Source organism: Scyliorhinus canicula, chromosome 4 (assembly GCF_902713615.1).
Source record: "Scyliorhinus canicula chromosome 4, sScyCan1.1, whole genome shotgun sequence".
Taxonomy (NCBI): domain Eukaryota; kingdom Metazoa; phylum Chordata; class Chondrichthyes; order Carcharhiniformes; family Scyliorhinidae; genus Scyliorhinus; species Scyliorhinus canicula.
This window is the reverse complement of record NC_052149.1, coordinates 24,699,501-24,716,588: the sequence shown is the minus strand read 5'-3', so window position 1 is coordinate 24,716,588 and position 17,088 is coordinate 24,699,501. Positions and strand designations below refer to the sequence as shown.

The following is a 17,088-nucleotide window of genomic DNA, read 5'->3' as shown; positions in this document are numbered from 1 at the left end:
ACTAGTGTGTTGTGCTTAAACAAAGGAGATTGCAATGGGATGAGAGATGAGCTGGCCATGGTAGACTGGAAGCAAAAACTTTATGGTGAAACAGTTGAACAGTGGAGAACCTTGCAAGTGATTTTTCAGTGCTCAGCAAAAGTTTATACCAACAAAAAGGAAGGACAGCAGAAAGAGTGAATATTGACCGTGGATATAAGGGAGAGTATCAAATTGAAGGAAAAAGCACGCAGAGTGGCAAAGATTGGTGGGAGACTGGAGGATTGGGAAACCTTTAGGGGGCAACAGAAAGCTATAAAGAAGAGTAAAATAGATTGAGATTAAACTTGCTCAGAATATAAAAACAGATAGTAAAAGTTTCTACAAATATATAAAACAAAAAAAAGTGGCTAAGGTAAATATTGGTCCTTTTGAAGATGCGAAGGGAGATTTAATAATGGGAGATGAGGAAATGGCTGAAGAACTGAACGGGTTTTTTGGGTCGGTCTTCACAGTAGAAGACACAAATAACATGCCAGTGACTGATGGAAATGAGGCTATGATAGGTGAGGACCTTAAGATGATTGTTATCATCTAAGGAGGTAGTGATGGGCAAGCTAATGAGACTAAAGGTAGACAAGTCTCCTGGGCCTGATGGAATGCATCCCAGGTTACTAAAAGAGGTAGCTAGGGAAATTGCAAATGTACTAGTGTTAATTTACCAAAATTCACGAGACTCTGGGGTGGCCCCGGCGGATTGAAAATTAGCAAACGTGACACCACTTGTTCAAAAAACAGGTAGGCAGAAAGCAGGTAATTATAGGGCAGTTAGCTTAACTTCAGTAGTAGGGAAGATGCTGGAATCTATCATCGAGGAAGAAATAGCGAGGCATCTGGATGGAAATTGTCCCATTGGGCAGACGCTGCATGGGTTCATAAAGGGCAGGTCGTGCCTAACTAATTTAGTAGAATTTTTTGAGGACATTACCAGTGTGGCAGACAACAGGGAGCCAATGGATGTGGTATATCTGGATTTCCAGAAAGCTTTTGATAGGGTGCCACAAAAGGTTGCTGCATAAGATAATGATGCATGGTGCTAAGGGTAAAGTTGTAGCATAGATAGAGGATTGGTTAATTACTAGAAAGCAAAGAGTGGGGATTAATGGGTGTTTCTCTGGTTCAGCAAAAGGGATTATTATTTGAATAATAAAATATTAAAACATGCTGCTGTGCAGAGGGACCTGGGTGTCCTAGTGCATGAGGTGCAAAAAGTTAGTTTACAGATGATTAAGAAGGTGAATGGAGTTTTGTCCTTCATTGCCAGAGGGATGGAGTTTAAGACTAGGGAGGTTATGCTGCAATTGTATAGGGTGTTGGTGAGGTCACACCTGGAGTATTGTGTTCCGTTTTGGTCTCCTTACCTGAGAAAGGACATACTGGTGCTGAAAGGTGTGCAGAGGAACTTCATGGGTTAATCCCAGAGTTGACAGGGTTGGATTACGAGGAGAGGTTGAGTAGACTGAGACATTTGGAAGGATGTGGTGGAATCTTGTAGAAACATATAAAATGATGAAGGGAATAGATAGGATAGATGCAGGGAGGTTGTTTCCACTGGCGGGTGAAAGCAGAACTAGGGGGCATAGCCTCAAAATACGGGGAAGTAGATTTAGGACAGAGTTTAGGAGGAACTTCTTCACCCAAAGGGTTGTGAATTTATGGAATTCCATGCCCAGTGAAGCAATTGAGGCTCCTTCATTAAATGTTTTCAAGATAGATAGTTTTTTGAAGAATAAAGGGTTATGGTGTAGGGGTGGGAAAGTGGAGCTGAGTCCACAAAAGATTAGCCATAATCTGATTGAATGGCGGAGCAGGCTCGAAGGGCCAAATGGCCTACTCCTGCTCCTAGTTCTTATGGGTTCACTCTGAGGTGGAAACCATTTATTGATTTATTTCAGGAGGTTTGAGGGATGGGGGGTTAAAATGGGTAAGGTTGAATGTGAGAAGGGGGCAATATTAGGGGAGGGGGGGGGGCAGAAGAGAGTGGGTTTTGGTTGTTTACAATGTTGTTTGGTCATTCTTCTGCTTTTGTTGTTTATATGAAAATGCCTTAAATGAAAATTATTTTTCAAAAATATATTCCTTGTTCCAAGAACATCCAAGGGTTCTCGCATTCTTCTTAACCTGTGGTGATCAGAGACAGACCTGAATGTTCGCATGTGATTTTGGTTTTCTGTGGTGCCCTTCATTTTAAATAGCCTCCTAATACTAGTGAAGAATCACCATCTGGTGAGGCATTGGAAGCACCGAGTGAACCATACCTCAGCAAATCATCAGTGTATTCAGTAGGGTGGGAATGGTAGAAAACTTGACATATTAATAAAACTATAGAGCTTTCAAAAGTGAATTACACATTGAACATTGTTAACAGCTTGGTTTATCTTCCTTCAGCTCGAGAACATTGGTAACTTTACTAAAGCCATTCAGTCCTATGGGATGAGGCCACATGACATTTTTGAAGCAAATGATCTTTTTGAGAATGGGAATCTGACTCAAGTACAGACAACGTTGTTGGCACTTGCCAGTCTGGTAAGTACTGTCTAATCTAAGTTTGTTAATAGATGCTCTTAATCCAGCCCAGGCTATAATTTTCTACCACGTATTAAAGGTTGTTTAAATTGGCGACGGTGCTCTCGCTTCTTGAGTCAGAAGCTCATGGGTTCAAGTTCCACCCCACACTTCTATGGAGATTTGATTTGGTGGGTAGAGACAGTTGAGCAGGGCGGCAGGTGGGACACCTAGATAACTGGAACATATAAAGCACCGCATTAATTTGGGGGTCACAGAAGCTACATTCAGACATAGTGAAATGGTTCCATGTTATGTTTTTATTTCCCTTTTTAGTAATATTTTCTCTTTCTGGCTGCCTGAGCGTTCTGCACCCTCTGACCTGGCTCCCCAACCACTGCCATACCTGTAGCTAGGAAAGGTTATAGCCCGCCTTGTCAGACTCTCCCATTTAGTTTTCCCCTTTTACCACCTCCCCCAGCCCTGCAGATGGACATATATGTAGGACAGTCCGAGAGAAACTAGCCTGGAAGCTGTCCAGATGCTCTTTATGTAAAAGGCGGTGGTTTAATAAACCTTGCTTGCCTGTTAGCTTTAGTTACTGGTTGCTATTTTGAGGTGTAGCCACCCTGAAGTGACGTTGACTGGAGAACTTGTGGTTGCTGGTGGCAGGTTGGTTGAGGATAAAAACAATGGATGGCAAAGGGAGACCGACAACAAAGCTGGAAGAATTGGTGATGGAGGTGGAGGCAGCCAGGGAGGTCTGGAATGGGTGATCGGGATGGCATAGGAAGAGTGGGTCAGATGGCGTGGGGATGATATCAGAGGAATGTGTTGGGTATAGCACGCAACACTTGGCGCAGGAAGGATGGAATGGCATGAAGTTCGGATTTAAATCAATATTGTTTTAATAAAAATACAAGTTTCACCACAGAGATTTTGTCGGATACTGTGAAACAATTAATTAATTGGCTGTGAATTGCGTTTTGGAAGTGAGGATATATTCGACACATGAATGCAGATCTCCGTAGAATCCTTACAGTCCAGATATGGTGGTGATTCTTTCCTGCACCGACCCTCTGAAAGATCACCCCACCCAACCTGCACATCGGGTAATTTTTAAACATAGCCAAACATACCATCACGGTAGCATTGTGGATAGCACAATCGCTTCACAGTTCCAGGGTCCCAGGTTCCATTCCCAGCTTGGGTCACTGCCTGTGCGGAGTCTGCACATTCTCCCCGTGTGTACGTGGGTTTCCTCCGGGTGCTCCGGTTTCCTCCCACAGTCCAAAGATGTGAGGGTTAGGTGGATTGGCCATGCTAAATTGCCCGTGGGGTCCAAAATTGCCCTTGGTGTTGGGTGAGGTTAGTGGGTTATGGGGATAGTGTGGACCTTGGGTGGGGTGCTCTTTCCAAGAGCCGGTGCAGGCTCGATGGGCCGAATGGCCTCCTTCTGCACTGTAAATTCTATGATTTGAAAATCCACCTAAACTGCACATTTTAGACTGTGAGGAAACTGGAGAATCAGAGGAAACCCATGCTGAGAATGTGCAAATTCCACACCCACAGTCACCCAGGACCTATGTCCCTGGCGCTGAGAGGCAGCAGTGCCTTGCCTTTTCTTTACCTAGTTCTGCACATAGTGTACCAGGAAGTGTTTGATTCAAGGTGATTAAAAGATGATATAACTTGTCACGTTTTTAATTTGTGTGTTTTGGAACTGATTCGCAGGTGTATCATGTTCATCATCTAGGGTATTTGGTAAGATTCCAGTGGGGTCATAGGTGACTGCCAAGGCCAATCTGCACCTGGAAAGTTCTGCTACAAATAAGACTGAATACCTCAACTGATTGAATTGGATGAGTTGCTGATTTGGGATTTTCTCTTTGCCTCTGATGTGTATTTGCTTTTAAAGGCGGCTGCACTGTCTTGAATTTGATTGGGCCAGGTTCAACCATCCTGGACGAGCCTCTTCCAGGGCTCAGTCACTGACAAAACCTGTTAAGTGAAGCCTTCAGAATGTCCTTGGAGCGCTTCCTTTTGAGCACACACCCCAGACTCCAGTTCTTTATGGAAGATTTGCTTTGATAAGTGAGTGTTCGGCATTCTGGCTACATGAGGAGCCCAACTCTATTATGAATGACTCAATCTGGTACGGGTGCTTGGCATGCCAACAATCTGTGTCTGGCATTTTGTTTTGCCACCGGATCATGAGCTTCTCTAGACAGCTCAAGTGAAAGTGGTTCAACTTCTTGATCTGACTCTGGTACACAGTCCACATCTCGTATGCGTAGAGCAGGATGGTTTATTTCTTCGAGGGGAGCTTTCAGGTTTAGAAGTATGATGCTGGAAATGAAGTATATTCAAAATGGGGCTGTTTTCTCCTGAAAAGGCAAGACTGAGGAGTGACTGAGGAAATTCTGAAGAAATCTTGACCGTGGGAGCGGTTAAAATGTGACTTGCTTTCCCATGGTAAGTAATGAAGGCGAATAGCATCATAAAGGGAAAGCTGGCTAAGTACATAATGCAGAATGGAAGATCGGTAGATGGAGTAAATGAAATGGGTTGTGAGGGAATTTTGAGTGGAACAGGTGTCCCAAATGGTAATCTCCATTAAGATGAGAGCGATGTTAAACGAAAAAAAAGGCAATCTTTAAAGTAGATTTCATGTCACGAAATTCCCACCGTCATGATTTAAACGGAAAAAGTTGGAGCTAGTTTTCTTTAAGCAAATGCCGTGATCCTCTGGTCACCCTACGCTGGAAAAGCAGCATGCCACAGCACAGCGTGGGTGTTGAAAGCCGGGAGACCCTGCTCCCGGGATCTAATAATCTTTTATTGTCCCAAGAATGAAGTTACTGTGAAAAGCCCGTAGTCGCCACATTCTGCTGCCTGTTCTGGTTCAGCTGGTACGGGAATTGAACCCGCGCTGCTGGCCTTGTTCTGCACCACAAACCAGCTGTCAAGCCCACGGAGTTAAACCACCACCTACCCAGCTCGCAACGCCTTGCGCGATTCTTTTTTTTGTATTTTTTTCTTTCTCTTGCCCTTTGCGCTCCTCCTCCCACCTGTAATTTTGATTACTTTAACTTTAGTACCCAATTATCTTTTTCCAATTAAGGGGCAATTTAGTGTGGCCAATCCGCCTAACCTGCACATCTTTGGGTTGTGGGGGGAAACCCACCCAGGCACGGGGCGAATGACTCGTGAAGGTCTCCCAGGGAATCTGAGGCCCCTAGCTGCATGCCCTTTGGGCAGAGTGGTGCCCTGGCACTGCCATCCTGGCACTGCCAAGGTGCCAGATTGGTGCTGCCATGTTGGCATTTTTGTGCACATGCGATCGGGCTTGGGGGGAGCGGGGTGTGGAGGAGGGTGGGTGGAGAGAGGGAGGAGAGTAAGGTTGGGGATTCCTTCGGGGGCTTTGGAGATCAGGATGCCCGATCTCTCACTACAATGGGGGAGTTCAGGCGAGCGGAGCTCAAAACGAGGCTATGTGCAGCGCATTCCCCATTCAGGCCCCTTATTCAACTCCAGTCGTGTTGAATAGCCGTGTGTTTCTAGGCACTGCCGAGTGCCGGGAAACATGAGGCTGAACGCACTTAGGGCACTTGGTTCCTTTTTGGGAGAATCGCGCCCATTGTTGTAACGGCAACAATATTGCTTAGTGCTGAAAATTGTGGAGAGAACATAGTACGGTGTAGGGAACAGCGAGGGGGATTCAAAAGACTTTTTGGATTTGACAAAGACAAGTAAAGTTTGATTTGCTTATTCAAAACATTTCTGATTCACTGCTATTGCTGAAGTTAACTTGCAGATTCTGAAACCTTGGTGACTTACTGCTTTGCAGAGTTGCATTTTGTTTCTCTTCCTGCTTTTATTTAATCTGCAAGTCCCATGTGTAGTTTTGCTGTTATTCTTTTGCAAGTCTTAAATTGTTCCAGAGGAAAAAGACTGCCTGAGCTGTTAATTCCAGCAGTTTGCATTCTGTGTCGCTTTCAATGTTGATTTCTTTTGAACAGGCCAAAACTAAAGGCTTTCATACAAGAATGGACATTGGTGTTAAATATGCAGATAAGCAAGAAAGACATTTCAAGGAGGAAAAACTGAAGGCAGGACAAAGTGTAATTGGGCTTCAGGTAGCCATCAATTATTTTTCAAGTTATTTTCAATTTGTGAGACTTTTTTTGTTCCTGGAGACGGGTCATTCTAAAAATGTGAGTTTTTAATTTTGTTGATTGTACCTGCTGCAATTTTTTCAGTTTCTCAATTTGTTGTATCTTGATACGGGGAATAACATTTCCTGAGAATGGAACAGACACATTGTAAACTGGCAAAATAATGACAGCTAGATTTGAGATTGGCATGAAATGGTATATTTGCCAGACTGGCTTACTGATCAGATTGTTTCTGGCACACTATTTAAAATATATTTCCTCCACCTTTTGGCTGAGGGCCCATGGTGACCTGGACCTCTGGTTGATACACTGTTGTCGTCAACCTCTGCTGGTGTTGGCGGCAGTGATGAGCTGCTGACCTCTGATTGGTTGGCAGCTCTCTGTGAGTGGGACATCTGCAACCAAGGAGGACCTCCTGGTGGCGACTTAAATGCCTGAAGAATGCTTAATTCCATTGGGCCTTCCTCACGGTTTGCGTGTGTGACATCTCCATTTGGCTTGATTAGATCCCAGCCAATTGGCTTCTGAAATGCTACTAACCAGATTAATGCTGTCTACGTTCAATTTAATAGTACTCTTGTTTTGGGGCACATATCCTTAGTTTGCCTTTGATGCCACCATAAAGGAAATGGATTTAATTTCAGATGGGGACCAACAAGTGTGCCAGCCAAGCAGGTATGACTGCCTATGGGACTAGAAGACACCTTTATGATCCGAAGACTCATACTGAGAAACCTTATGATCAAACAACCATAAGTCTCCAGATGGGAACAAACAAAGGTGCCAGTCAGGTAAGCAACTCAGTGCATGAATGTGATTTGATACATTGCAATTAGAGCTGGGATGTGATCTTTTCCCAGCTGAAACCCACGCAAGGGTAACTAATTTTCAATAATATGGCACATGTACCTCCCTTTGCTACTAACTTTGTAATCTTCTCAGTTACTGCAAATAATCAACTAATTAATTCCAAACTGGGATCTCTTGCTCCCCTGCTATCCCTCATGATAAAACTGATGAAGGGTGATGTCATTTACTTGAGGCCGAGCAGAAATCTCACAGCAGACCTGGCTCCGTTAGTGTTGTAGGGAGTGGGTGAAAAGCTGTTGACGTCCAAATCCTGATGGCCCCAGAAAACTCTCCACTTGCCGTACAAATGGGGTAGCATTGTGGATAGCACAATTGCTTCACAGCTCCAGGGTCCCAGGTTCGATTCCGGCTTGCGTCACTGTCTGTGCGGAGTCTGCACATCCTCCCCGTGTGTGCGTGGGTTTCCTCCCGGGTGCTCCGGTTTCCTCCCACAGTCCAAAGATGTGCAGGTTAGGTGGATTGGCCATGATAAATTGCCCTTGGTGTTGGGTGGGGTTACCAGGTTATGGGGATAGGGTGCTCTTTCCAAGAGCCGGTGCAGACTCGATGGGCTGAATGGCCTCCTGCACTGTAAATTCTATGAAATGAGCACGTTGAAGTTGTGCGTTAATACAGGAAATGTATTTACACGCTATGCTCGGCTTGCTGGCTCTTGAATTCACAGACTAATTTTAAACCATTCTGGTCAGTGGAGTAGGGCACATCTGGACTGTATAAGCAGTTGGTTACTTCCTCCATGGTCAGTCAGTTGGACTGTCCAAAACCATTGTCCAGATTACAGCGAAACAGTGGGAGTGGTGAAAACGTTCAGAGAAATTGGGACTTGAGCAGTCAGGCAGCTAAAGGCTGTTACAAAATCAGATATTTCGATATTCTGGGATTTTGCTATGTTGGCATTCTATTATGCAGCAAGTTATATATTGAGATCCTGGGTAAAACACCCCCACCCGCCCCCACGCACGCACAGACATTACGTGCACACGCAAAACACTGGACTACAATTCAGCTTTTCAACTTAGTTGAGATACCTGAAGGTATCATTTTAGAGCTGGGATGTGATCTTTTCCCAGTTGAAACCCATACAAGTGTAATAGATATTTGTCTGTGCGGGTTTCGTCTGGGTGCTCACATTTCCTCCCACAGTCCAAAAATGAGCAGATGAGGTGGATTGGCCATGATTTTTTTTTCATAAATGTTTTTTATTGGGTTTTTGAACAACGTATATTTACAGTTATGTACACAGAATAAAATATATATGTTATATATAGAAAAGAAAAGTGGTAGGATATTGTGCACTAGCTCAACAACAGCAACTCTGTACAGTTATCAATATTATTTTTAACATCAGTAGGCACCTGTTTGTGGGGGGGAGGGGGGATACTGGGGATGTACATTTGGGGATTGGCCATGATTTTTTAAAATGTTTTTATTAAGGCATTCATATGAACAGTAACTACAAACCAACGCAAGAGCAAGAACAAACAGGAACATCATAACAAATAAATAACTAACCAGCACCCCTGCCATTTTCTTCCAGCCTTCCCCATTTAAGCTCCTTTTATGTCTTCTCTCCCCTCGCCGCCACCTCAATTCTCCTTGGAGTTGATAAATGGCTTCCACCTCCTGGCAAACCCATCAGCCGACCGACCCCCATAAGGCTAACTTTCTTTTCTCCAACTTTAGGAACTCTGCCAGGTCACTCGCCCAAACCCCCGGTTTCGGTGGCTGAGTCCATCCACTCCAGCAAAATCCATCTCCGGGCTACCAGGGAGGCAAAGGCCAGAACGTTGGCCTCTCTTGCTCCCTGGACTCGTGGGTCTTCTGACATTCCCAAAATATTGCCACTTCTGGAATCTGGACCAACTTCACCATTAACACCTCTGACATTACATCTACGAATCCCTGTCAGAACCCCTTCTGTTTCAGGCATGCCCAAAACATGTGAACATGGTTCGTGGGCCTCCCTGCACATCACCCACACCTGTCCTCTACCCCCTCACCCGAGCCACCATCATATGCACCCTATGTACTACCTTAAATTGGATCACTTTCCTCACCACCCCCACGCCCCACCGAGCCCCATGCGCTATATGAACCCTTCAACCCCTCCACCACCGTCGACATCCTCCCTGATCTCTGCGCTCAACTAGTCCAAATCTGGTTGAATTACCATGTTAAAATCTCCTCCCGTGATTCAACCCGTGAGAGTCAAGTCCAGGATCTTCCCCAGCACCTGCCTCAAAATTCCACATCGTCGCAGTTTGGGGCATAAACATTTATCAAAACCATCGGCAACACCTCAGCTTCCCAATCATCACAATCTCCCTCCTTCCCCAATCTGCCCCTATTTTCCCCACCACAAACGCCACCCGAATACTTATCAACACCGCCGCCACTCACACCGTCCCCCCCTCCCCCCGTGTCTTCAAATCTAATCCTGAATGAAAGACTTGCCCTACCCACCCCTTTCCTTAGCCAAGTCTGATTACCGATCTTCAAGTGTGTTTCTTTTAAAAAGGCCAAATCCACCTTGAAGCTCCTCAAGTGTGCAAACACACGCGACCGCTTGACTGGCCCATTCGGCCACCTCGTGTTCCATGTGACCAGCCTGGTCAGGGGGAACCCCCTTCCCCTCCCCTGCCGGTCAAACCCCAGCCTGTGCCACTCGGCCCATCAGGTCTACCCTCGGATGCCTACTGTCACAACTCCCTTTCTTGATGCGAATCAGCAACCACACCTCTTTCAGCAGACCTCCCCCTCCCCCAAACAAAACAACAATCCCATCCCCTCTGCGATACCACAACCACCACCTCTGTCAGCAGGCCTCCCACTCACCTCCCCCAAACAAAACAGCAACCACATCCCCTCCACTATACCGCAACCACACCTCTGTCAGCAGACCTCCCTCCTCCCCCAAACAAAACAACAATCACATCCCCTCCACTATGCTAACCCCTCCCCCCATTCCCTGCAAACTTCCATAACACAAACAACAATCGAACCAGAAAAAAGGTGCACTCGCCCTCAGCGCTCCCCAAACATCCCGCCACCAAACACAACAAAACATCTCGAAGGAGAGCAGTTCTCCAACAAAAGAAAGACCAAAAGCGCGCACACCCTCACTCGTCCTGTCAGTCCATTGTCTCTTTAAAAACTCTATCGCCTCCTCTGGTGTCCCAAAATAATGTTCTCGGCTGTTAAAAGTCACCCAGAGGAAGGCCAAGTACAGCATCCCGAACTTCACCCCCTTTTTGAAGAGGGCAGCCTTCACCCGATTGAACCCGGCTCTCCTCTTCGCCAGGTCCTGGTATACCCAGAGCTCGTTGCCTTCCCAGGTGCACCACCTCGTCTGCCTTGCCCACCACAATATCCTCTCTTATCCAGGAATCGATGGAGACGCACCACTATTGCTCTCGGCGACTCGTTTGCCTGCGGCTTCCTCATCAGCAGCCTGTAGGCCCGGTCAACCTCCAGGGGCCAGTCGAAGGCCCACTGCCCCATCAGCTTCTCCAGCATCTTGGCTACATACGAGCCAACGTCTGCTCCCTCGATGCCTTCAGGCATCCCAATGATTCTTAGATTTTGTCTCCGGGAGCGATTCTCCAGATGCACCACCTTCTTTAGCAGCTTCTGGGTCTGCTGCATCATTCCAATCTTGGCTGCCAACGAGGTAAGTTACTCTGCCACCGCCGCCTCCACTTTCCAAATGGCCTGGCCCTGGGACACCAGCCTCTGTCCCACACGGAACAATTCCTGCTTTTAATGGTTCCACTGCCGTGGCTAGGTCTTTGTGGGCTTCCCTCCTCTGTTGGTTGAACTTCTCATTCATGAAGTCCACCAGCTTCTTTGTTGATCACTGGGCAGGCAGGGCTGGCCCATTACCCTCCGCCATCTTGCCCTATGGTACTCGAAGATTCTCTTCAACTGCTCACTTCTTCTCACCCCACTTCCGTTCCAGGGATCCATGCACCAGTGGAGTTTACATTTTTTTAGTTAATTCTACACCTTTTTTCACCAAAACCATCAGGCCAGCAAGCGTGGACAAGGTCCAAAAAAGCCTCTGAACGGGAGCTGCCAAATGTGCGACTACTTGCTCCATGGCCGCCACCGGGAGTCATCCGTGGATTGGCCATGATTGACGAGCGGGTTTAGAGTGCTCTTTCGGAGGGTTGGTACAGACTCAATGGGCCGAATGTCTGCCTCCTGCACTGTAGGGTTTCTATGAAGAGACTTGACTTCTACCTGAGAACTTTATAAAAAAATAAAATAAAAAAAAATTTATAGTGCGCAATTCATTTTTCCAAATTAAGGAGCAATTTAGCGTGGTCAATCCAGCTACAGTGCACATCTTTTGGGGTTGTGGGGGCGAAACCCACGCTAAAAGTGGGAGAATGTGCAAACTCCACACGGACTGTGACCCAGAGCCAGGACCGAACCAGGGACCTTGGTGCCGTGAGGCAGCAGTGCTAACCACTGCACCTCTACCTGAAGACTGTTGGGTTAGTCTTTATGGCCTGGTTATTCTCCACCTGGCAATTGACTGTGACTATCTGTACCTGTGTAATGGCCAGTGTGTTTCGGGTGGCTGGCCATGATGCTTGGGATGCTCCCAGTTAATTGGGGCCTTTTCCTGACCTGCATCTCCTCCTCACTCCCCAGCTTCTTTTGGTGCCTGTAAAGAGATGGGCTGCTGAGATCGGACAATGCATTTTAAAAATAAAATAAAAATAAAATTGCAATAGGGGGCAATTTAGCGTGGTCAATCCACCTACCCTGCACATCTTAGGGTTGTGGGGGTGAGGCCCATGCAGACATGGGAGAATGTGCAAACTCCACGCGGACAGGGGTTGGAATCGAACTACTAACCACTCTGCCGCCCTCGACAATGCATTTTTTACTAATTGCTCAGCTCCTTTGAACAACAACAGACTGAATGAATGTGTGACAGTCTCCAGTAACACTCTCCAGAGCCTATTGTGTGGATTATTTGCATGTAAGTTAGCTCCACTTTCAAACAATGGCGCACATTCATCATCATGTACATGGATATATTCAGTACTCTTTTTTTTATTGAGCCATTTGTCAAGATCAATGGTGCTAGCAGACTATGCCTTTGATTAACCTAAATCTGGGATATTTGGTAAAAGTAGGATGTTGTATTTCTGGTTTTGGCATTCAGCTTTTCATACTTTATTTTTAACCAAAATGTTGGTGACATGTTCATACCTGTATTAAAAAGCATGTCAGCATACGTCATTCTATTATTCCTGCTCCCTTTAGGCCGGTATGACAGCCCCGGGTACCAGAAGACATATCTACGATCAAAAGGTGTCGACGGAGAAGTGTGACACTTCGACAATATCGCTGCAGATGGGTACTAATAAAGGGGCCTCTCAAACAGGCATGACTGTATATGGTCTTGGACGGCAGGTGTATGACTCCAAATATTGTGCCACCCCAACTGAGTCCATAATCCACAATGGAAGCCAGGGAACAAATGGTTCAGAATACAGTGATGGAGATTACCAAGGTGATTACCCTGATGACTATCCCCTAGAGTATCCGGATGAGTACCAAGGAGATTACCGTGGTGAATATTCCGATCACGGTGTTGATTATTAATGAGCAGTATTATGACCTAATACGCCTTCGTGAACTAGCTAGACAGCTTTGGTTTTGCTACAGTCTTCCATGAATTTAAAGGTCCAAATGATTGGCTTGCTGCCTTTTCTGTGCACAGCTAATCCATAAAATCAGTATTTTGCTGTCTTGCTTTCTATTCTTTAGTGCCACTTGCTGGTAGCAGTAATTACCATTTTTAAGTACTGGAGATAATTCTGTTTCACTTTGACTTGAAGGGGAAAAAAAACTGATATCAAGATTTAGAAATATATCTGGTGCCTTCCCACTATTAAAATTAGTTGTTTTGACTTTTAATTGCCTTCTCCTTACACAACATGTTTGATTGGATTTTGCGAGGTTGCCAGAAATATTGCTAAATAGGACTTGGTGTTTTCCTTTAAACAAACACACCACATGTTTGCTGCACCAGGTTGCTGTCAGCGATGATGTAGTGACAAAATGTTAAGAGCTGAAACCAGTGTAAATGTGCATCTACAGCTAGCCAGTTGTCATATCCTTTAGTCTTATGATTTTTGTTCTAACTTTTCTTCATTTTGTATGGGACCAATGCCTTTCAAATGCACAAACCTAAAATGAACACAAAACTATGAAGAATATCTTACTCCTGGATAATGGCTCTTTAATGGTTGAGCAGTGAAATGGCCCATGATAGCTGCAAGTATGAAAACGGGGCAGTTCTACAACTGCTATCTTCTGGTGCCCAAAACTAAAATACTGGGGCACAAATCTTAAATAGTTAACAATGCCTTAAACCGTTACATCCTGAACTGTTAAAACGCAACTAGTTATGCAATACATATGTAATGTGTGAGGTAATAAGTTTTAAAACAAAATACACCTTTATGTAATGCATTGATTAGAACCATTGGGATGTTGTATGCGTGAAGAGGCAAAAAAACTTGTGATTGAAAACTTAAATCATTCTTTTCATTAACCAAATGAAATGACCGAAACAATTGAGCAAATATCAATACTAAAAAGGGACTCTACGAAATGCAGTGCTTTTTTTCCCCATTTTTGCTCTAGGTTAAATGTATTTTACTTATGTGCCATATTTTATCCATGTAGGAATTCTATCCTCATTTTTTGTATTTATTGCCATTTTCTTTGGCATAAATGTCTTTGTGTATGGTTCATTTTTGTGAATAAAAATTACTATAGAGACAACTCGTCCGTGTAGCAATAATTGCTAATTCCTTTCTTGGCTTGTCTGTTCTTTTCCATGTTAAAAAGCTCTAACATTAGCTTAGATTTGATTAGCTTAAAAGTGAATGATCTGTTTCTAGTACAAATTCCAGTTTGCTTTCAGTATAACTGATCCACACAATGCTCTGTTTGAAGAGGAGTATAAACCAAGCTTCCATTAAAACTTAATCACAATTGATTTTCACAGTAATTGGTAAGCCACGGTTACTGATTTGATTGCTGAAGTGATCTCTAAATTCACCCCCGCAATCACATCCTTAAGAACCAGCATAATTAATCTAAAATGTTTCACACCTATTTCTTTATATTCACTTGCATGTTTCACCATTTGGAACAGTTGCTGCCTGAGAAAAGGTGAAACAGAGTTGAGGCACTGATATTTCAAAGCACTCTTGTTGAGAAGCAATTTCTGTACTGCACAAGTCTTACTCAGCAATAGTTACTCCACATAGATGCCTAAATGTCTGTCTCGGGACCAGGAGGGAGTTTGAAACAGAGTTAAATGCAAAAATAAATCGTTAACTATTTCAACCAGTTGCAACTTTTTAACCGGGCGAGTAGGTGTTGGCCAACACAAGCCAGAGTTACTACAAAATTGCAACAGCAAGAGGAGTGGCACAGTGGTTAGCACTGCTGCATCACAGAACCAGGGATCCGGGTTCAATTTTGGCCTTGGGTAATTGTCTGTTTCCACATTCTCCTCTTGTCTGCGTGGGTTTCCTCTGGCTGCTCTGGTTTCCTCCCAGTCCAAAGATGTGCAGGTTAGGTGGATTGGCCATGCTAAATTGCCCCTTGGTGTATAAAAGGTTAGGTGGGGTCATGGGGATAGGGAGGGAGCGTAGGCTTAGGTAGGGTGCTCTTTCAGAGGATCGGTGCTGACTCGGTGGGCCGAATGAACTCCTGCACTGTAGGGATTCTATGACCACATTTAGTGGAAAATAAAACTGGGTTCATTGAAAATTTTACTATCAGTGCAAAGTAATTTAGCATATTGGCACGAACATTGAACTGGTAATGTGACCGTCCTGTTTAAAAAAAAAAAAAAAACAGGATCCGATTTGCCTCCGAAGTATAGAGATGCTCTCCCGAGAAGGGAGTCTGTCTTTGATACAGACCACTGCCAGTCCAGTGCAATATCATATCTGATTTACAAAATGTTTGGTCTGTCTAAATGGAGTATAAAAGTAGGAAAGCCTTGTCACAACTGTACAGAGCTTTGATGAGACTACACTTTAACTGCATATAGATTTGGTCTCCTTATTTAAGGAGGGATATATTTGCATTTGAGGCAGCTCAGCAAGTTGAGCTTGTTTAGCCTATGTTAATTAAAGTTGAGGACTGAGAGGGGTTGAGATTCTGAGGGGGCTTGATTGGTTAGATGCCGAGAGGTTATTTCCTCATGGGAGAGTCCAGAGCTAGGGAACATATTTTCAGAATTAGAGGGCAGTTATTTAAGACACAGATGAAGAATTTCACAGAATGGATCTTACTGAATGATAGAGGGGTACATAATCTACTCCCACTCTTAACTCGTGTCTGTCTGTCCTGTTGAATATTTAAATAACCGGGCTCATCATCTGTATTCTAACCATTATGGCCCGGATCTTCCGGTCAGGGCCAAAATCAATTTCCCATCCTGATCCGACCAAAAGATGGACACTTGCCTCCCACTAACGCTTTGGGGCAGTCTTCCCATGGAGGATCCTTCGCACCTGACCCAGTGCAATAAACCTCATGGGGAGCAACTCAGATTGTGCAAAACCACATTTCCTTTTTATGGAACTAGCTGCTGTCTGGTAAGTAGAGTTTAAATGTCCAAAGCTGCTTTGAAAACACCCAGGGAGTGAAGGTAAGTGCATTGGGTAAGGTGGTGGCGGCTATTTGAACAAAGAAAAATTACCGCACAGGAGCAGGCCCTTTGGCCCTCCAAGACTGTGCCGATCCAGATCCTCTATCTAAAACTGTCGCCTATTTTCTAAGGATCGGTATCCCTCTGCTCCCTGCCCATTCATGTATCTGTCTAGATACACCTTAAATGCCTGCCTTTACAACCTCCGCCGGCAATGCATTCCAGGCACCCACCATCCTCTGCGTAAAGAACTCCACGCATATCTCCCTTAAACCTTTCTCCCCTCACCTTGAATTTGTGACCCCTAGTAATTGAGTGTCCCAATCTTGGGGGGGGGGGGGGGGGGGGGGATAAAGCTTCTTGCTATCCACCCAGTCTATACCTCCATGATTTTGTAGACCCCAATGAGGCCCCCCCTCAACCTCCGTCTTTCTAATGAAAATAATCCTCATCTACTCAACCTCTCTTCATAGCTAGCACCCTCCATACCAGGCAACATCCTGGTGAACCTTCTCCAAAGCATCCACATCCTTTTGGTAATGTGGCGACTTCGCAGTATTCCAAATGTGGCCGAACCAAAGTCTTGTACAACTGTAAATTACCTGCCAACTCTTGTACTCAATACCCCTTCCGATGAAGGAAAGCATGCCGTGTGCCTTCTTGACCACTCTATCGACCTGCGCAGCCACCTTCAGGGTACAATGGACCTGAACACCCAGATCTCTGTACATCAATTTTCCCAAGGGCTTTTTCATTTACTGTATAGCTCGCTCTTGAATTGGATCTTCCAAAATGCAT

General features: G+C 44.9%; 1 protein-coding gene across 1 annotated transcript in view; it reads left to right on the top strand.

Moving 5' to 3' along the window:
* The window catches only part of cnn3a (calponin 3, acidic a), an 81,145-nt gene extending 66,743 nt beyond the window's left edge, over positions 1-14,402 (top strand). The window contains exons 4-7 of the mRNA XM_038793895.1: positions 2,428-2,565; positions 6,567-6,683; positions 7,367-7,513; positions 12,873-14,402. Of these exons, the coding sequence (XP_038649823.1) occupies positions 2,428-2,565; positions 6,567-6,683; positions 7,367-7,513; positions 12,873-13,214 (744 nt within the window). The 3' untranslated portion in view covers positions 13,215-14,402. The remainder of the gene's footprint in view (positions 1-2,427; positions 2,566-6,566; positions 6,684-7,366; positions 7,514-12,872) is intronic.
* The last annotated feature ends 2,686 nt before the right edge of the window (positions 14,403-17,088 follow it).